The 21,336-nt window shown below is 43.7% G+C and overlaps 2 protein-coding genes across 4 annotated transcripts; one reads left to right on the forward strand and one right to left on the reverse strand.

Moving 5' to 3' along the window:
• The first annotated feature begins 296 nt into the window (after positions 1-296).
• lgsn (lengsin, lens protein with glutamine synthetase domain) lies at positions 297-4,367 on the forward strand. Of its 3 annotated transcripts, XM_047577782.1 has the most exons (5): positions 297-525; positions 670-912; positions 955-1,321; positions 2,678-2,844; positions 3,001-4,367. In XM_047577782.1, exons 1-5 carry the CDS (start codon positions 484-486, stop codon positions 4,192-4,194), a joined length of 2,013 nt encoding a protein of 670 aa, XP_047433738.1. In that variant the 5' UTR covers positions 297-483; the 3' UTR covers positions 4,195-4,367. The 3 variants fall into 3 exon arrangements, with proteins under 3 accessions (XP_047433738.1, XP_047433739.1, XP_047433737.1); XM_047577783.1 differs by having other exon boundaries at positions 650-1,321; XM_047577781.1 differs by having other exon boundaries at positions 670-1,321.
• Positions 4,368-4,846: 479 nt separating this feature from the next.
• Positions 4,847-21,321, reverse strand: LOC125003688 (protein FAM83B-like). Its single transcript, XM_047577772.1, has 5 exons — positions 20,984-21,321; positions 19,855-20,336; positions 15,399-15,563; positions 9,770-9,894; positions 4,847-9,145 (listed from the first exon to the last, which is right to left on the reverse strand). The coding sequence occupies exons 2-5, from the start codon at positions 20,290-20,292 to the stop codon at positions 7,048-7,050; spliced, it is 2,826 nt and encodes a 941-aa protein (XP_047433728.1). The 5' UTR covers positions 20,293-20,336; positions 20,984-21,321; the 3' UTR covers positions 4,847-7,047.
• Between the last annotated feature and the right edge of the window lie 15 nt (positions 21,322-21,336).

Consider the following 21,336-nt stretch of genomic DNA (forward strand, 5'->3'; position numbering starts at 1 on the left):
CATTAGAACAATCCTTTAAGGTTTAGTTTAGTTTCCGTGTTGACTGTAGGACCTGATGAGCTGCTGTTGTCAACACCAACATCTGTAGTGAGACCACCACCCTCAGCAGCCATTGTCCGCTCTCCACACAGTTTCCATCTCTCTGGAATAAATACTTTTGCTCCGATATCTTTTTCTGGAAGCCCCGAGCTCGGCTGCTGACCTCCGCAGTTTCAGTTTGCACTGGAACACAAAGGCGTCAGCTCTGAATTGTCCTGGCCGGCGGCCGACGAGCCAATGAGCTCAAAGCTGCAGCGGCTCAGTGTCGAACCAGCGGCCGGCCGGTGCCAGATTCCAGCCGGACTCCCGCGGGTGTTAGCGGAGGGGCGGGGGGGAGGCGAAGAAAGAATTTTCTAATCCATTGTTACCAATTGTCTATAAAAATTAATGTGCGAGTGAGGCTCTGTCTTCACATGGGGGCTATCAAATTCCAAATCACAGTTCATGAGTACAAACAAAGACATGAATGACTCTGAAGATTTCAAGGTAACAACTCCACATATGGCTTTATTTACTACATCGCTGTTTTTTTTTTTGTTTTTTTGTTTTTTTGTTCACTATCATTCCATGTGTTCTTTACATTGACCATCTCTTACCATTCTTGTGACAGACCCATTGTGTGTTTTCCAGGAGGCCCCGAGTAGAAGCAAAGACCAAATAGATGGCACAGGGATGAGCCTCGCCAGCAACAACAAGAAGGGAGTGAGAGTAAGTGGGAAATGTGTGAATCCGGTGGACTGGAGCGGCAGAAGAGGAGGGCCATGCATCGTCCACTCTCCCACCGACATCCCCACTCCTCCAAATGCACCCGCCGTCATCTCCATCGGCCCCCTGCCTCCGAGGACCCCGGAGAGGGCCGACGATCCCGGCGTGGACGAGTCAGGGTGGCCGGGTGAGGCCTCATCCCCAACCCGCGACGAGATGAGGGTCCCCAGGCAGACCATGGAGGAGCTGAAGAGCATCCTGAGGGACAGTCCTCTGCTGAACGTCCGGGGCAGAGATGACGGAAAGCCGGGACGTCCCTACACGTATCTGCATGGCAGCAGCACCGGACGGCAGGGCGACGGAAACCCTCCCGGGGCCTTCAGCACCTTCAAACCTCCCTCTGATGCTTCCAGAAGGGGGGCCCGGTCCAGAGAGAGCGCACCTATTCAGCTGTCTTCCACCGTGGATTCATCCAGCTCATTCAAGCCTGACGCAAACACAAATAGGCAGCCTGGGGTCAGGACACAACCATATGCCAGCGGCGGCTCCTGGGGAGAGACTGGGGCGTCTCATACAGGTAGGTGAGACTTTATTCTTGCCAGGGATTGAGGAATATTATCACTTTAATAGATAAATTTGGACATTTGTTATAAATTACAGGAAGCTCTCAGCTACTGACTCATGTTCAGGACTCATACCCTGAATATGAAAAACGGGAAGTTATTGTATTTATTTTCTTGTCAACATTTCAAAGAATTTGTATAATATTTGTTTGACTTCAGTAACTGTTTGATGGGATGATTAGTAGTAAACTAACCAAAGAAAATCCTGAGTCATGAATTCTATATTTAGAACAATCTGGAACAACAACTTATTGTAATTTTTGAAAAAGGTTTTCCGGTGGAAGTTAATTATGTCTTAATTCAGTCTTACTCTAAGAGCAAGGACGTCAAACATAGGGTCCGCAGGCCAAAATTGGCCCATTAAATTGTCCAGTCTGGGTCGTGGGATAAATTTGCGAAAATGCGAAAATTACATGGAAGACATTAACTGCAATTAATAAATATTATTCCTAATTTATACAGAGTTCCACTCTTCTAGTAAGAGTTGCGAACATAACACAACACAACACAGAGACACAGAGTTTCATTCCCCACTGTGGGATAAATTAAAGGATTATTTTAACTTATTTTAGACAGCAGGGGGCAGCAATGCACAGAAATTACTTTATTTTTCTTGTTCACAAAATGTTTTGTTATACATTTCATTAAATGTAAATATTGTCTAATGTACATTTTGGAACTAAAATAAAGGGAACACATTGGCGTTGTCTTTATTTATAGGTCACTGTGCTATTATGTTTGATGGACTGTATGTGGACACCTGAACTAAAATAGATAGATATTTATTTCCTTTTATTACTGGACAGAATCCTGAGTTTTAACTGAATTGGCTAAATCTATCGCCAAAAAATATATCAATATATTAATTCAATTATCAATTATTATATATTACAACAACAAACTAAAAAAAAAAAACAGTCACTTTAAACCCGTTTGCCTCTCAACAGTGAAATAAATATAGAAATTATGTTAATTTACCAAAAAAAGAATGCTCAACCAAACTTATCAGCTCCTTCTACAGAAAAAAAAACAATACAGCAAAGGATCCTGGGACATGAAGTCAACAAAACTCCACTTTATTAATAATACAATTAATAACATTGTCTGTTTTTATATATTTTATCAAAATTACAACCGTTAAACTGTAATAAATTGCATTGCCATTTCGTGATACCTTGGTACTGGTTGATATTGCCGATACTGAACTGTTATTACTATATCTACAATAAGTTACAACACTGACTTGACTAAAGTGGCTTTTATTCTGAGACTACTTGTAATCAAAGGTTGTTTCAAATTATTTTCCTCAGATAGCGAACACGAGACCTTAGAGATCTCTGGGAACCAGAGGTTTACAGCAGCCATGGAGCAGATCAAGCAGCAGATCGCTCGAGAAAACATCAACTTTGTCCGGTTCGAGGCCACCGACCTCCACGGGGTGTCAAGGTCCAAGACAGTGCCTGTCCGCTTCTTCCATGTAATAAACTCTAACAGTCTCTTCATCTCCACCACTCTCTCTGTTTATCTAGATGTAGAAATATGAGTTAAGAGATAAGGTCAGAACTGTAATCAGTGAGTTGCAAAGTGGTTCCAAAAAGAAAGTGAAAACCTTTGCCTAATTGTGAATTCACAGGAGAAAGCGGTCTATGGGGTACCGATGCCGAGAAGCTACTTGGAGCTGACTCTGAGCCCTAAGAGCAATGAAGTGGACCATGCTAACACCGCTAACTTCAGCAGCGATGTCCTTCTGATCCCTGACCTATCAACCTTCAAGGTCCTACCCTGGGCTGAGCAGACAGCGCGGGTCATCTGCGACCCATGCACCGTGGCGGGAAACCCACTTCGCACCTCGCCTCGCCTCATTGCCAAGCAGATGCTCGGCCAACTCCAAAGCCTGGGCTTCTCCCTGCACTCGTCCTTCACCTACGAATGCTGCGTGCTCGGAGCGCCAGACCGGATCGGACCCAAGACCCTCCTGTTCCCCGCCACCACCCTGCTCAGCAACCACGACCTGCCGTTCTTCCAGCAGCTGGTGGATAGCATGTACTGCATGGGCGCCGACATAGACAGCATCGCCTCCGCAAGCGGCCCCGGCCAGATGGAGATCAACCTGCGGCCAGAGTTTGGCATCTCGGCCGCCGATAGCGCCTTCACCTTCCGCACTGGCATCAAGGAAATGGCTCGTAAACACAGCTACATCGCCAGCTTTTTCACCGACGACGGCCTTTACAATGCCGGGGTGCTCTCTCACAGCCTGTGGGACGCCAATGGGCGACGGAGCCTCTTCCACAGCGGAGAAAGGCCAGGCGAGATGTCTGAGATTGGCAGGAAATGGCTGGCCGGCCTCCTCACCCACTCCGCCGCCCTGAGCTGCCTGATGTCTCCCGGCCTGGGCTGCCGCAGCCACATTGCCAAGACGGTCAAAGACCCAAAGCGGACGCTGTACGCCACCTGCGGCTGCAACGACAACAGCAGCTCCTTCAACATCAAGTCTCACGGCGGGAGGGAGACGCACATCGACAACAAGCTGGGCTCGGCCATGGCCAACCCTTACATCGTACTGGCCGCTACGGTGGCCGCAGGTCTGGACGGTATTAGGCGAAGCCTGAACGTTGAGAGCAGTCCGGACAAATCCCCCAATCAGCAGAAGGAGTTCGCCATTCCCGTGAAGCTAGACGACGCTCTGGAGAGTTTGGGGGAAGATCACGTGATTCGCAGTGCCCTCGGAGAGCCATTCGTTCAGTATTTCATTGCCTTGAAAAAGTTTGAGATTGAGACCCAGGAACTGGATGATGAAAGGAATAAATGCCTGGAGTATTTCATCTAGATAGCCTCATGTCACGCTGTATGAAACACACTTGCTTTTGCTGCTCAAATAAAAGCATGAGAAACAGTTTCTTCAACATAAGAGTTTTTATTTTATTTTATACAAACGCAGTATTATATACAGATTGTAGATATTTATCCAAGGCATTTAAATAAAGGTATATCCACCCCCAATGCTGGTTCCTATTGGTCCTTGTGCTGGTCTTCTTGATTTTTTAGGTTGTTCCTAAACTGTTTTTGTGCCTATGTCAGGAAAGCCGATTATCTCACAAATAGTGGGTCACAATTCTGGATCTGCATTGTGCTAACTACTGTGTATCTATCCACTGGATCCACCTAGAACCACTCAAGTTGAAGTTTACATCCACATCTGCAGCGAAGGCGAAGGAATTTAACGTTATTAAATGTAATTTGGGGTGAAATGGAGATTCCTGTGAATAACTTCCAGAGAGAAACACACTGTCTTCACTTAGAGGCTGTTTACACAGAGGAGTACAAAAGGCTGATAGAGAGTTTCATCACATGGTTACCTTATGAGGCAGACGCGTGAGATCACAGAATCACAGGACGACCCATCTCGCCAGGCTTAGATGCCACAGGAGTGCTGAGCAGCCACAATCCTGAGAGAAAAACTACTGGCAGCTATGGACATGTTTTAGGTGTAACAAAGGCCTTTTTATTTTTCTTACAAAGATTACAGATACACCAAGTGCCTGCTTGCTTTCCGCTCAGGCTGCAGATCGCTGTGTTTTCCTCTTTACACTGTACACAATATGACTTGATCTGATTTGTTGAAGTTGGTCCTTGATTAGACATCTGCCAAGTGTCTGCCCTTTTCTAAATGTTTCCATGGATGACCTCCCAAATGGTTCTCTGTTAAAGCAACAAAAGAAAATCTGGGACACCATCCAGCGTGTACCAGAGTAGCGGGAGACCCTTTATTGTGTTTGTTATCCAGGGATCCATTATCATCCAGTGACTCCAATCTCAAGGTACAAAAGGTGGTGAAACTTCTTGAGGACAGACTGTGTTTAAGATTGATAGCAGATTATATCTCAGTCCACCTTGATGACTTTACTTTCAAACTTCTTTTCTGGCTAAAACTTGTTGTTCTCAAAAGAGTCTTCCTTGTCTTTCAAGTGTAGTTGGACGGATGAATCTCGGACTGACTCTCCTGTGTGTAGCCATGAGTTTGTGGATGAGTTGTTTTGTTGCTCCAAGTCTGTAATGACACATCTTCAAGAAAGTCCAAAGTCCTTGTTTAAGTTTTTTAGGGGGAATATACCATGATCTGAATTAATCTCCACAGACACAATTCTTGAGTTATGGCCTGAAGCACTAAAGCTGGGGGGTTGCTGTGTCCTTTACCAAAGTGTAATAGTTCATCCTTCAGTCCCCTCGAGGTGTTCCTGCATGCCCAAACACAGAGAGAGGCGTAATACAAACTATGTGCAGTTAGTGGTAACGTTCTTGTGATTCCCCGTTGGTCCCAAAGAAATCTAGGTTTCAGGGCTGCATTTCCCTTTAGTCACTGTACCGTCCATCGTGCCATCGTGTTAAATGTCTGGATTTTGCTGTATTACAGCCATACCTTTCAAACATCTTCCCCGAGGAAGGGTGCACCATAACGATCAAACTCATCACAGCACAACAGGGCAAAATGTACAACATCATTCTTGTTAGGTAAAACTATACACATTATGAAAACAAGACTAAGTTAAAGGATAAGGCTGGTGATATGCTTCCATAAGAAAAAAAAAAAAAAACGCCATTACCTGACTTCCTACTTGTACTTTGCCATTTCTTGTTTTAATATTTTTGAATGTTTCCATTGTTTTCCATTGATTAGGGTTAGGGTCAGGGAAAATGTTACCCAAAACTGTGGGAAATACATTGTAACATTAAATCATTGGTGCGTTTCATTAACAGGAGAATAAATGGACAATCATCCTTGAACTAAACGTCCAAAAAAGCCAAAACCAAAAACCAATATTTAACAATTATTTCTACAAGTCAACTCACATGATGAGATGTTTTTCAGTGCTACTGCCATACTCACTTTAATCTTGACTCAGTAATATTTTAACAATAACCTGGTTGGTTCCAGCTCAGTCTAATGTATACACAGAGATTAACCTCCTGAGGTCCTGCGTCCTCATATGGGGACGTTAAGTTTTAGGTTTTATTGCAGATTATTCTGCTTCATTTAAACTGTTGTCCTCATTAGTGGATGCTTTAGTCTGCCATCTAGTGGTAGCAAAGGTTAAAACTTATTTATTTATGCTTATTAACGTTTGTAGTTTGATATGAAGTGCAAATTTAACTCGAAAGCACCAACTACTGGCAGTTAGGCTAATTGTTTGGTGCTCTCGAGTGTTTCGGTTCCGTGGCTAGGCTAATTGTATCTCGTCCTGGTCTGAGTGTAGTTGCATTCCCACCATCTCTATTACCTACTGCTGGTGTCTAGGCTAATTAGCTGGTGTTTTTCATTTCTGCTTTTTACAAAAACTACTACTTCCTGTTCAAAGATGATGCTTTTTATACTACTTAGGTCCCAAATACCTCAGAGGAATTAAAAATGCATACCAAATTAAAGCTCAGGTCTCAGGAGGTTAAGTAGCACATACCTGATTATCTTATGTTTTGGCATAAGTGATAAATATCTTAAGCCATCATAAGGAAGCTGCTTCATATTACAGTAGTGTAAACATACAGCCTGTGTGCGTGAGCCAAAGTAAATCAATGCACGAAAAAGGATTACGTACCAACGTTGCCTTCATTTCTGCTGAAGATGTATCATCTTACAACTCCTCGGAGGGGATTAATAAAGTTACCTAACACTCTAGCTGCAGCCCTACTTGTTTTTGGTGATCAGATTTCCCATTCGCTGCATGAATTTCCCCAGTTTGTTGTCGGGACTTTGCGCCTGATAACCCGGGTAGCCAGATCCCTGCCTGTTCAGCGGGGAGCTTCTGTCTTTGTCGGGGGAAAACATGCCCGCCGTCCTCATTGACTTGTCCATGCGTATCTTTTCAGTGCTCAGCAGATACTCGTATCGACTGTAGGCCTTTTCTCTGGTGGCCTGATAGATGGTCGCTCCTTCGCCATCCAGAGCATTCGTCGAGCCTCGGTCCTGGTCTGCTGGGAGGTTCGTCTTTCTTTTGCTTGATCGCTGAGGGGACAATCTCGGGAAGGAGGATTTTTGCGACTCTGATGGTCCACTGAGGGAGTTCTGTGACTTGGAGATGCTTTGTGATTGGCTTTTCTGTGTTGTTTGCTCAGCAGCAGCTGCCTGCGGATGGTACGTCCTGAGCGGTTGGTTTGATCCTGAGTTGTTCGACGACCTCAAAGAGGGCCTCCTTTGGAGTGACTTATCTTTTTTAGCTTTCTTTTCATCCGACAGCAGAGGTGAATGTCCTTTCTTTGTCAATGAATTCCTCCTCTGAAGTGCTGCTTCCTCATGCTCTGTTTGCCCTCCATCTGTGTCAGGAGTTTCCACTGCATGCTGAGATCCTGTAGATGCATTTGAAACCTTCGGATTAGTTTCAGCTCTGTCAGAAACGGATTTCTTTCTTCCTCTTGGAGTAGTTGAGCCCGTGCTGTTGGCTTTCTTATATGCAGAAGCATGGGTTCCACCAGCTTGATCTTCTGCAGGTACCCTCGAGTCCTCCTTCGGTACAGTTTTCCGGTCTTTGTAAATCTCTTCAGTTCTGTCTTTGAGAGCTGCAGCAGCCAAACTGTTAACTTGGGGGTTCGAACTGTCTTTTTCTTCGGGGATGTCCATCAAAGACTCCATCGCCCTTGGGTGCTGGATATTATGACTGCTTGATGGCAAATGAGCGAGTTTCAGCGATGCGTCGTTCAGTTTCACATCTAAATCAGCAGCGGATGTCGTTCTGGAAATAGGCTCGTGCCAGTCGTACGCCTGCATTGTTTTTCGATCTGACGTCGTTTTGATGTCATAGTGAGAAGCAGAGCGCTGAGCATCAGTGAGAACTGGCTCTCTTTTATCACTGGCTTTTGTGGGCTCACGGTTTTCCAGGTTGAGGATATCTTGTGTATGTGTCTCTAATTCTGCCACGCTCTGTCTTATGTCTAGACCTCTCAAGGAAGACTTAAATTTAGCTCTCTCTAGAGGCTGATACAAGGACCTCAAGGACTCTTGGCTTTGCCTTAGATTGGAATATTCCTGCAGACTGAGCCTCTTTTGCCTCATTTCTTCCATTCTTTGCTTAATGTCCCTCGACCTGTAGTGGATCAGATTGGACTGGTGCTCATTCAAGCCCGTGTGGCTGCTATGTGGAGATATCGCATCACAGGAGGCGTCTGGATGCATATCTCTGTCATTGAGGTACGAGTCAATCTTCCACCTGTGCAGGGATGTTTCAGAGCTGAACGGTATCAGATTCTGGTCATTACCGTAGCGAGTCTGGTGCTTGTGGTGCTGCTGAGATGACCTGTTGTTCCGCACAAAATCCCCTCCGCCCCTCATATTAGGTCCTCTCATCTCTTGGGGAACAGGGAGTCCAGCACCGTCCCGGGGACCCATCCTCTGTCGGGTCATGGAGTTTAACTTCTGCAGTTCATCCCCGTAACTGTGTCCCCTCACCAGGTTCCCCATTTCTTGATAGTGAGACTGATGGAGCCTCTCTTGCATGCTCAGGCCCCTGGTCATCATGCCATTGTTGTATCTATCATCCTGTGCACTTCTCATGCCTTGCATCGCTCTGGATCTCATGTGGAGCTGATTTAGAGAAAGTTGGCTGGAGTTCGGACTCTGCAGGTGCACAGGGTCTGCCAGGTATGGGAGAGACTGCATTCCCCTGGACAGGATCGCAGGAACTGTGGAGCGAGCGTAGAGTCTCCTGAACTCCTCGTCATAAGAGCAAACCAGCTGCCCTGTGACAACCAAGACCATGCTCACGTTGATCTTCTCAAACGACCATGAGTAGCTGAAGAAGAAAACGAAGATTCAGTCATCAGAGATGAAACAGTACAATAGATGAAGCCCTGCAGATCAAGCCTAGACTGTATATAAATATGACACAATAACACTTCCCCACTTCCTCACATTGACCAAATTGATGCTATTTTTCTGGGGACGCAGGCAGCACCATCTTGCAACTTTGGACCTAGAGTTTGATCGTTCTGAGGGGGGAGCCACAATATTGATGCCCCGTCCACACTTCTTCACTCGCACCCACTGCTCTACCTTCACCAGTTACAAGGAAATGTTGGATTATACACTTCGCTTATTTATATGTTCATTAATTTTTTCCAACTATCATGGTCCTATGGGACCACTTCACGGCCAGTTGGAATGGCAATTTGTATTGACCATGATGTCACATCCTGTTTATATAGAGTCAAATAACTAAAACAAAAGTTCTCTGAAAAATGGACACTTGCATCAGTGTTATATTAACTACATAAAATCCTTGATCCTTCCTTTAATTTCCCATCCACTAACAGAGAGGGGGTGGAGCTTATGACCTATACTGCAGCCACCAGGGGGAGAACTACGTGCTTTGGCTTTATTTTCCACCCTCCATCTTTATACATATTATTTAACTCACCTGTATGTCCCGTACAGAACCGTCCGGCCGTCCAACAGAATGAACTTCTGCTCTAAACCTCCATGAAACTTCATCCCGGACCGGCAGTGATACTGTTGCCCCTGAACCGTCCGAACACGGAGATTCTGGTAGAGAAATTAAAAAGACATGAACTCAAGTTAACAACAAAAAATAAATAATCTGTACATTTTATTTCGCATAAAAGCAAATAGCAGAATTTGCAACAACAATCTGCATTCATAGTCTGTATTGTCATAAACCAGACCAACTTCCCTGCCAGCAATATTTTTACTGGCAAAGATCTGCAGAGCCAATGACATCATTTCGGGTTGGGCTTTACGTGGTGATGGACAAAAGACTAACAGCAACCACTATTTTTCTTCAAAATGCAAAAGAGTGATGGAACAACATGCTCTTTAGAGTCCACTGTCGTATCAAAACATATTACCTGTGATTAAAACTTCATCTATTAATGTCTCAGTTGCTTTGATTGGTTAGGGGACTACCCAGTTGTGTGCAGAGGTGTTTCTTTCTCTGTATTGGTTGAAACATGTCCCATAATGAAATATGTTCTGATACGAATTGAGTCTGGCTACACCAGCAAAAGGTTGACTGTGGACAACAATGTATGCCTTTAACTGTAAGACGTTTAGAATAAATAAGAAATGCTCAGAGAAACATAAAGCTTACAAAAAAAACTGTCACTGTCAATGCCAGTGCCAAGCTCCTGTTGTTTTTGCTTCCACATTTTTTGGTCACATTTTCAACAGAAAAACATTGCATCACGAGCTGGAATGTGACATTACCTGCTTGAAAATCACTCAGGTGTGCACGCTTCAGCTTCATTACATACTTACAGGGGTATAATTCGGTCATAGTATCATAACTACTTTTCTTCGGAAGGGTTTGGTTTGACTAGTCCGGTAACTTTGGTAACACTGTCCACATGATAATGCCTCACTGTTATGTATGATTCATTCTCTTGAAAAAGAAACACAAAGCACAAGATTTCTGTTTCATTTGTTGGACTTGGTTCTCTATCTACTGTCAGGACTGTTACGAAAATCCATCATTTTTATGCAGAAATGTAGAAAATTCTGAGGGATACAAATACTTTTACGATGCCCTGATGTGTTCTGCATGACTTATTTAAGTGTGAGTTTCACAAATTTACATAATGTGGCCTTCAAATTGTAGAGAGGTGTATTCTTGTTATCACTTGTTGTGTGGTTGACTATTCATTTAAACATATAAAATTTGTGCTGAGATATTTCTGGACCTGGTATTCATATGTGTGGATGTTACTTAGACATGTAGCACCCACCTAGATCAGGTACCCCTGTGTTGACCTGGCCTCCAAATTCACTAGATGCCAAACTGATCAAGTATCTGTGGGATGATCCACAGAGGCTCCTCCCCACAACCCATAGGACCCACAAGACACTAACAGCACTTTGAGAAACATGGCGTCACAGCCAAGTGAAAATGCCAAGAAATGACTATGGTGAAGGTATCTAAGAAATGAAGCCCAAAAACAAACACTGGATGAGTTATTTCTAAAGCCCCACCAGACAGATCATCACCACCAGAACATCAATACGCAGCTTAAATCGACTCCACCCACGGCCGAGGATAAGTGGAACTGTATTCTTTAGAGATATGATCCCCCATGTAGGGTGGATCTTTGTGGAAAATGATTCACACTGCATGGGGGATAATGAGCACAAACACGCCCGAGTTAAAGAAAAAGTGCAGTGTCATGCAGATGTTTAACCACCCATCTAAGTAGCTTCTTCAGTTCTGAAAGACAGGCAGGGAGTTGCCCATCTGAACGGGGCGCCAACCCATTAAGAGCCAAATTAAAGCTAGGTTAAAGCTAGGGCTACAAGGCCAAACGTATTTACACCTAAAATGCTAGAGTTCACTCAGTGCTTCATGCAACGACGAATGGAACTGAGCAAAAAAAATAATAAGTGTGGATCATCATTAATTTTCAGTTCTGCAGCACCCAATGTAGAGAAGGAGTAGATTTTAGGTTGACTGAAAAAGAGAGAACTTTCTCAACCGGACGAGTCGCCGAGACACGTGAACAAGGAAATGCATTTTAGACCAATGAGAGTAGCTGTGGTCTTTGTTGCCAGTGGCCTGTAGGTACATTTCTGGGGAGGCGCATGACACTTTACGGCGTAGAGCTTAAGTTTCACCCCTGTTCACACTTAGACTGTAGTCTAAGGACGATGATGGGCTGTTAGAGGATTGTTCAATGCAGGAATAAGACAGGATAAACCCTTTGAAGCCTGAACGGATTGCTGGCGATTGAATGGTTTGCCGCACTGAGAATATTCATGGTGTGGCTGAACACTGGGAAGTTGTGCTTTTGTCTGGAAGGCCTTCATGATATCTGAAGGATATAACTAACTTGGTGTGGCAGCTTTGTTCAGCCACACTTTGAATTTTGTCCATTGGAGAGTTACGATAACTCAAATATCGGAATCTATTTCTATGCCCAGGTGGATGCTCAGGTCTTAAAAGGTTAAGACTGTAATCTGTGGATGACGATTTGCTGTTAGAGGACCATTCATTGAGGAAATTAGACAGGATTAAAACAGATTGCTCCAAACTACAGGTGAGTATCTGGTTGTTAATAGACTCTAGACGAGTGAGTTTCTGATGGTTAACACCAACAGATGTTCCCATTTAAACCTCAGTTCCTCCTGCAGTCCTTTAGAACTGGAGAAGCTAGTGGGATAAAAAAATCTTCAACAAACTCTAAAAGTTGAGTTAAACTTGCTTCAACATCACACTGTAAAAATGTCTACATCAAGTTGACTCTTTTCATTTGTCACTTTTTCTTCTAAACTTCTGTATTTTCGTCATTTTAACTCCTGATGATGAAAACGTTATACAGACTAACCCTAAACTCTAACCCTAGGGTCACACAGATAACCTTAACTGTAACCCTAGGGTCACACAGATAACTCTGACCCCAACGTTTGACTGAGCGAAACAAAGCCATTCAGAAAAATTAACAAATTAGCTAAAGGAGCCCACACACGCTGGCGACGTGATCGTACCTGCAAGTGTTCATTTTTTCCAAGGGTGTTATATTTTAATGTGGCTACCGGCGCAGCACTTTGCACGGAGATAACAAAGGTGTCACTGTGTTGGCTCTGGTGACTCGTTGTTTGAATTGTTGAAACATCACCCCGGTGCTGTTAAACAGGAAAATCCAGCCGCGCTAACAGATCGGCTGCTGGAGGTGTCTCTTGTATGTTAATGATAGGTAGAATGGCGGTGGGGGAATTGGAGGTAAATGACAGCGTGTCCAAGAGGGCGTAGAGCAAATTCCAGATTAAATCCATTCTAACAGATGAAAGGTCATGCCGCAGGCTAAACATCGAAAACCGGAGGACATCCCGACACGAAGCCCTTTAATATATCTCGATATCAATGTGAAGTGTACGTGGAGGCAGTGAACTCTATACAGCACCTTTACGCAGACACAAAATCATCAGACAAAATGTATCTTGACAAGATAAACACGGTCCTAAAATGTTAACATGTCTGCTGTGTAAGTGAATAGGGAGATTTTCCGCGGCTCAGAAACACAAAGTAGTTTGACATTGAAGGTGTGGAGTGGAAAGTAATGGGTGGGAGCCATGATGGTGTAGACACGCAGTGTTAGAGCTAGAACTGCTGACTGGTGTTCACCAAACCACACTGATAGATGATTTCCTGTTGCTTTTAATAACATTACAGTACATACACTGATCAGGCATAACATTATGACCGCCTCCAAAACAGTCATGACTCATCAGAGAATGGACATGGGCCTTCTGAGGGTGTCCTGTGATGTCTGGCAATACAATCAGTGCGTTTACATGCATGTGAAAAAACTGAATTATTGCCTTAATCGGACTATAACAGGAGAACTTAAGTACATGTAAACATGTTATTGCGATTAAACTTGGAGTTGTCATTATCCGATTGAGACACCCAGATAATGCGAATGGAATCGGAGTTTTCATTGAATGATGCGTGTGCGCATGCTCCACCACCACTGCGCTGGTGTGTGACCCCAGAACAAAAACATCCAAGAAAGCCGATCGCAGAAGAAGAAGAAGAGAAATGGAGCCGCTAGAAGAACCCTCTGAGGGATAGCGCAGATCTTACCTGCACCAGAAGTAGCGCGAACATTACGTAAGAGATTAAAAAATGTACTATTATCCGTCTGGTTGTTGTTTGAAATCCCGGTCTGCAGCATGAATGACTCTTGTTTATTATATCACGTAATAGGTCAACCGGAAATCGGGCTGTATTAACGTGGTATTATCCCGCTTAAAAGACACGTATCGCCACCTAGTGTGGAGGAGGAGAACAGTTATTTGATTTTCTTGCGCTGCATGTAAACTGGGACAAGGACTGTAGTCAGAAAGTTGAATTTTGAGCATAGCTCAATTAAGCTCTGCATGTAAACGTACTGACTGTTGTTAGTGGGGGTCTTTGAGGGGAGGGTCCTCTGTGGATCGTCCCACAGATACTTGATCAGTTTAGGATCTGGTGAATTTGGAGGCCAGGTCAACACCTTGTGCTGTTTATCATGTTTTTGTAGTTGTTCCTAAAGTATGGGGTGGGGGTGTCTGATCTGGTCTTGTCTTGGTGGGTGGCGCATGTCTAAGTAACATCCACATGAATTAATGTCCAGGTCCAAAATTTTACCAGCAGAACCTTGTGAATTGTCACAAGATGTTTAAAATGTTATTTACGTCTCCTGGTGTCATAATGTTGTGGCTGATGGGTGTATATATAGCGAAGCGTTTGAGCTTAATAAAAGAGTTTAAAGTTTAGTTGACCATACAAAAACAGCTCATCATCACAACGACTAAATAATTGTTTGTCAAATCGGGAGGAATCAGCCACCACATTAAAACTCCACCAGCTTGACACACACACACACAAAAAGGCTTTAGGAACAACTCAAAATATTATAATATTACAAACATTTTATATAAATGTGCTCTGCTGCAATGAATTCAGCAAAGTTCAGCCACAACATTATGACCACTGACTGGAGAAGTGAATAACACTGAGCATCTTGTCACAATTCAATGTTCTGCTGGGAAACTTTTTTGGATCTGGTATTCATTCGTGTGGATGTTACTTAGACATGTAGCACCAACCTAGACTAGACCAGACACCCCCACCCCATATCAACGACACCACCCGCAGTAGGATCCAGCCTGACACACACACACACACACACACACACACACACACAAAAACGCTTTAGGAACAACTAAAAACAAAAAACATGACGAACAGCACAAGGTGTTGACCTGGCCTCTAAATTCACCAGATCATAAACTCATCAAGTATCTGTGGGATGATCCCCAGAGGCCCCTCCCCTCAAAGACCCCCACAGTAACAACATTGTGTTCCCAGACACCACAGGACACCCTCAGAAGGTCCATGTCTGTGATGAGTCTGATGAGTCACAACAGTTCTGGAGGCACAAGGGAGACCTCAGGGAGGTGGTCATAATGTTACGCCTGATCGGTGTCGTCATCTACAGTCAACTTTTTCACTTCGGTCCCTTTAAGTCTTTATTTTACGGTGCAGTGTTTCTCACCTTGAGGTCCTGGATGTTGACGCCCACCCTGTGCGACATGGTGAGGAAGCTCCCGAAGTTGGAGTCGTCCAGGAGGATGTAGACCACCACCCCCCTCAGCGTCGCGCTGATGATCTCCTTGAAGATGTCGATGTCGGTGAACACATCCATTGCTATGGCGATGACCTGCAGACGAAATCAAACAGCTGCCGTCAGTTCAGGGCAACAACGACATTTACTTTTCTGACAAAGACGTCAGGGGAGGAAACAGTAGGAAGTGTAATGTCCACATGTAGGACACAGATTCTGAGTGTAAATGAATTGGTTCATAGGAATAAGGAAAGGAAGGAGGAAGAAAACAAAAAGGAAGAGAGGGGTAGAAGAAGGAGGAGGACGAGTAGTAGAGGTAGGAGAAGACCAAAAGGAGGAGGAAGAGGATTGAAAATCAGAAAGAAGGAATAAAAAGGAGGGGATGAGAAGGAAGGAGGAGGAGAAGAACAAGGTGAAAGAGGAGGGAGATTTTAAAAAAAATTAATTAGGAAGAAGGAGGAGAAGGAAGAGGGAGGAGAACAAGAAATATAAAATGAGAAAGTAAGAGAAAGAAAAAAAGGAGGGGGAGAAGGATAAGAGGAAGATGAAGGAGGAGGAGGAAAAGAAGAAGTAGATGGAAAAGGATGAAGAGACAAAGGAGGAGAAAGAGGACTGAAAATCAGAGAGACAGAAGAAAAAGAAGGGGTGAGGAAGAAGAAAGAGGAAGGTGAAAAAGGAGGAGGACAAGGAAGATCAAATGAGAGAAGGAAGAAGAAGAAGAAGGAGGGAGAGAAGGAGGAGGAGGGGAAGAAAAAGGAGAAGAAGAGGAATAATAAGGGTAGAAAAGGAGGAGGAGAAAAAGGTGAAGGAGGAGGAGGTAGATATAGACCCTCCAGGAGGTGACTCATTAATATGTTATTTTATGTGAGTGATTCTCAGGTCTGATGAAATCTGAACGTGTCTGATTTTTTTTTTGTCTGTTTGTTTGTTTCCTGCCAGGAACTAGTTTTACCTGCTCCGGTCACATCTACTACAAACACATCGCTGCACTGAGGAGGTCCCACCGTGAGCACATCCATCAAATCATTATCAGGCGGAGGATGTGTGTGCGGAGTGAAAGTCCAGTTCTGGCGCAGTCACAGACAAAGAAACACACGCTCGCACTCAAACCGAAAACACGCGCACACCCTCCTGCAAATTATGAATCAGCTCAGGTGGTTTTGTCGCAACACGCGGACGTCAACAGCGAAGCACATCACGCTGAGACATGCCGCCCGTTTAAAGGGAGACAGGTTAAACTTTGCCAGGGAGAGTTAATTTCACATCGGCAAGAACATGACTTTTGTTTCTGTGCAGCTGAGCAGCAAAAGTGCAAACGTGGCCGAACAAAGTCATGTCGGAGGGTACATCGTATGCCCGCGTGCTGTAGCACGACTTGTAACGATGAGCTCTCCTAAAAGAAATAATGAGGAATAATTTGCCTCGGGTGCTAAGTTTCTCCTGCTGCAAAACTCTAAACATTATTAGCTGCTGGGTGCGTGTCGTCGTTACAGGAAACATTTCCTTCACAAAACTATTGTTTGATGAAGTTTTCTGCCTTTGTTTCATTTATTTTTATCGCAAGCCTCCATATATACGGTTTCCCTAATGCACATTTAGCTGCAGCTCTTTACACGCTGTCAAGATTCCTTCAGCTGCAAAAGTCTAAACGCTATTAGCTGCTGGGTGCATGTCGTCGTTACAGGAAACATCTCCTTCATAAAACTATTGTTTGATAAAGTTTTCTGCTTTTTTTTTAATTATCTCAAGCATCCTCTAATGCACATTTAGCAGCAGCTCTTTACACGTTTATTTTTCTACTATTATCCATTAAAACAACCCAACACACAGTATGATGCATTTCTGAATTTCACCACTTAACCTACATTTATCAGAGCCCAGGCGCAACCTGCTCTGCAGCGCCGTCCCATGAAGGATGGACCTTCTCTAACCCTTAGGATTGGGAGGATTGCTCTAAAAGGAGGATGGAATGGGGGGAGGGCAGCTAGAAAAAGATCCACTGATACTTTTAGTTTGTCTCCTGAGACCTCGAGTTACAACGAATGACAAACAATTCAGTCTTAAAATATGAATTTAATATAATTAACACAATTAATTCAACATTGTAGCCTTCTTTAACCCCCTAGAATCAGTGCGTCCGAATCACGTGACCAATTTAAGACGTCGTGCCAGCATGACGCCGTGTCGCTGAATGTCCGTTTCAACATTTGTAGACAGTGCTAACTTCAAACTATACATCAGTTTTTAATTGTGTTGATAGACCAAGTGAAACTAGACTTATTGCTGCACGTCTGGGGCACGGGAGAAACGGAAAAGCAAGATGCTAGCAAGCGGAGATCACTAGTTAGCTTCAAATGGTCGAAATACAACAAATAATAATAATAAAACAAGGGACTTTTAGATATTATTATTTATTCTTACACCTGATAGTTTTATAAATGGTTGTAAATAGTTGTACAAAGAATGCGTCATGCATTTCCTGCATATTAATGGAAACAGTTATAAATAGCTTTGTTGTTTGCTAAATTTGTTCATAAGCTTTTGAAATTTACAAGTTGGATTTGCATTCTAAGTTATAAGAATGGTTCATTAAACATGGGAAATCTAACATTTTCCTACTCGGATTGTGTGGTTTTACTGTGGTTTTACGTCCAATGTGTTAATGCAATTTGTCAAAACGAAAACATGTTTGTTTAAAGACACGTGAGGTTGTGCTGAAAAGAATGAAACCAAACAAGGCAACAATGTAACCTGTGTTTAAGATGAAATACAAAGATAAACTCTGGACTCCAGAGGTAACATCACGTCTGCATCCTATCTCTGAGGTTTACGGCAAAAATTATTTGCCATATTTCTTTAAATACAGTTTGTTTTTTTGTTTTTTATTACTTTTTTGTGAAGAAGCAAAGAAGACAATTGATTAAAGAGGTGTAGTAATGTAGTAAAGTCACAGTTGATATAAACCGCCTAGTACAGTCAGTGCAGCACTAGATGATTAAAAGTGTTTTTTTGTTCTTATAGGAGGAGATCTGAGGCACTTAAGAGCATGATGATAGAAAAATCTTTATTAGTGCATGGCTAGTCTAATGAGAAGTTTGGTCCCTGAGCTGAAGAGCACCAGAGTGTCACCCTTTTCTACACCCAGGTAGCACTCCATGCATTTTGTTTTTTTGACTTTTGTGTTTTTACTCGAGTTGTGACGTTCACGAACGAATCGCATCTATTGACCGGCTCTTTAAAACGGCCCATGGGAACTGAATCGTTGACGGAGATGGTGTGGAGGGTGTGTATGTGACATCACAGCAAGCAAAGTCTCCATGGTTACGGCCACTGAGTGTAAAAAAAGTGATGGTTGAATATGGAGATTAGAAGCATTAGTTTGAATCATAGGCTTTAATAGCATCTAAGATGCAAAATGAAAGAAAAAAAGGTGAGGAGCTGTTGTGCGATTGGCTGAACCAACAGATTTGAAAGAGAACTAAATGGATCACTGCATTACGAAGAAACAACTGGAATCCAGACACAGAAACCTGGTGTTGTGGTTCACATTTAGTAAGTTTAAGTTTGTGGATGTTGTTGTTTTGGCGTAGTTTAAGTACAAATTTAATTAAAAATAAGTAACAATAAAACAGTAAACAGAATATTTGTGGTCAATCCTCTTCATCCCTTTATCGTCCAGTCTGATGCTACAGTGTTGTATGGCTAACGTTACTTCTCAGTAAAGCTCTTAGCGTTAGCATCTTTTATTTAGTTACGTTTATCGTGACTGAAATGACCTGAAACTAACTGAAACTGAGGTTAATCCACTTTTACAAATCCACACTAGTTCGTATGGATCATTGTCGAGTCCCATTGTTCGTAATTTGATCTGATAATCCACATTTTTCCAGGTCTCTCTGTATTTACTGATACATTCGCCATGTGGGGGCGTGGCCAAGCATCTGTCTATTTAGAATCTATATCTTAGATATCAATAAGACTCAGATAACCTGTCCAAGAGAATATGTACTGGCAGGATGTCTAAGTTTCTTTACCCTATCGCAGAGCTAATTTATAGGTTAGAAAATGTGAACCCCCAGGCTGATTCCACAAAGATCCAGCTCCCTTCAAAGAGCCATAACTCTCATCTGCAGTTCTTACGTTACGACTGGTAAGGTCAAGCCAAGCATCACATTCTACTGTGTGTGTGTTTGTTTCTGTGCAATCTCCTACGTAAAGCAACGCCTTTCATTGTGCGTTACTGATAAATGTCTGTTGTCTTGTCATAGTGCAGGGTGAACTATCTGCACACCAACGACAGGAATGCCGACATATTTCTCTCCTCTACGGACTGTCTCTCTTGGCTTCATCCCTTCAGAGCATTTACTTATTTTTTTTAAAAGTGTACCTGCCACGCCTCCTGGATCTGCTTGCGAACCACCTCCTTGATGGTCGGCGTGTTCTGCCTGGGCGGGTGGAACAGGAGGCTGATGCTGGTGTCCGTGGTCTCCAGCCCGACGTCGGTCCAGCCCAGGTCCAGCTCCGGCACCACCTCGTCGGACTCGGTGGGGAAGTAGGTGGAGGGGCCGAGGTCGTCCGTGACCCGTCTCCCCTCGGGGCTGTCGTCCACGAGCGGCTGCTCTGCATTTTCCAGGATGAAGAAGATCTCGTCCTCCGACAGGAAGTGGCTGATCTTCTCGGCTTGGAGGAACTCCTCGTAGGCCTCTTTGCCCCCGCAGAGCAGGGCGTAAATGGCCAGGCGGTAGGACTCCCTGTAGTGTGGCTGGATGTACGGCGCATTGTCTTCTTCTTTCAGTGAAGACAGGCAGGACAGTTTGGACTCCATGGAGGACGAATCCCCTCCAAGCCTCTGTGAGACTTCTCCCTTAGCTTCCGTGTGACATGTAATAAGACGACCGGTGAATTATTTACCAAGTGCATGAACGTATTAACATAAAACTTTCGTGCAGCAGAACATAGATGCATGAACTCAACATCTAAGTATCTAAACTGTGGTTTAAGTCACAGGTGTCAAACATACGGACCGCAACATGAATTTGCAAAGTGGCAAAATTACATAGAAAACAGGGCATTTTTTAAATGAAAAATATCTTTTTTTTTGAAGGATAGTTTAGTAAATGTAAACATTCTTCTAATTTACATGTTATTCTTTGCACTAAACCAAATAGAAAGAAATCTATAGTTGCTGTCTTACTGGTCTGGCCCACTTGAGATCAAATTGAATGTGGCCCCTGAACTACAATCGGTTTGACCCCCCCGGTAAAGTAAAACTGCTGCAGTCTACAAAAAAACTTTTCCAGGACTTGCAAATACCATTAGTTAAACCGACCTTTCCTGTAATGAAGCAACCGATACTGGGAATCTCACCGGGAGAAAAGAGAGAAGGCTCTTTTCTCATGCAAAGGTAAAAAAAAAAAGTAGATTCACCACAAGCTGGTAAACAGTGAGACCTGTGGTGACTTCTTTAGTTACTTAAAGAAAATATTCAGTGAAAGACAGACTTAAAACAGACTTACTTCATAATTGGGGGGTGGAAAAAGAAATTGATTCTTTTTTCCCCCGTGTAATCCCAGTCCTGACGGTCCTGGAACCTTTAAAGAACAAGCAGCTCAGCAAATACAGAGTTAAACCCTTGTGCCGGCCTCGGTGTGCGAAACTAATACTAACACGAACCAGCAGCTCTGAAGGTGTGGATCTGAAGTCTGTGTAAACGAACAGCCTGTTGTACCTGCCCCGTTCACACCACTGACAGCCACTGTAACAGGCCCCGCCCACCGCTCGGCTCACCTGGCTCTGAGGAGCAGGTTTGGCTGCCTGTGCGTCTGTCTGGATACGCCACACGCGCTGCACACACACTCTTTTTTTCTTT

This window comes from Mugil cephalus, chromosome 2 (assembly GCF_022458985.1).
Source record: "Mugil cephalus isolate CIBA_MC_2020 chromosome 2, CIBA_Mcephalus_1.1, whole genome shotgun sequence".
In the NCBI taxonomy this organism is placed as follows: domain Eukaryota; kingdom Metazoa; phylum Chordata; class Actinopteri; order Mugiliformes; family Mugilidae; genus Mugil; species Mugil cephalus.

What these genes read in the sequence shown, in the direction of transcription:
- lgsn (XM_047577781.1), top strand. Translation starts at nt 484, where the DNA reads ATGAGTACAAACAAAGACATGAATGACTCTGAAGATTTCAAG. An exon ending in ATGACTCTGAAGATTTCAAG is followed by an intron (nt 526 to 669) that starts GTAACAACTCCA and finishes TGTGTTTTCCAG; the next exon opens with GAGGCCCCGAGTAGAAGCAA. An exon ending in GACTGGGGCGTCTCATACAG is followed by an intron (nt 1,322 to 2,677) that starts GTAGGTGAGACT and finishes TATTTTCCTCAG; the next exon opens with ATAGCGAACACGAGACCTTA.
- LOC125003688 (XM_047577772.1), bottom strand. Translation starts at nt 20,292, where the DNA reads ATGGAGTCCAAACTGTCCTGCCTGTCTTCACTGAAAGAAGAAGACAAT. An exon ending in AGATCCAGGAGGCGTGGCAG is followed by an intron (nt 15,564 to 19,854) that starts GTACACTTTTAA and finishes TTTCGTCTGCAG; the next exon opens with GTCATCGCCATAGCAATGGA. An exon ending in GTTCTGTACGGGACATACAG is followed by an intron (nt 9,146 to 9,769) that starts GTGAGTTAAATA and finishes TTTCTTCTTCAG; the next exon opens with CTACTCATGGTCGTTTGAGA.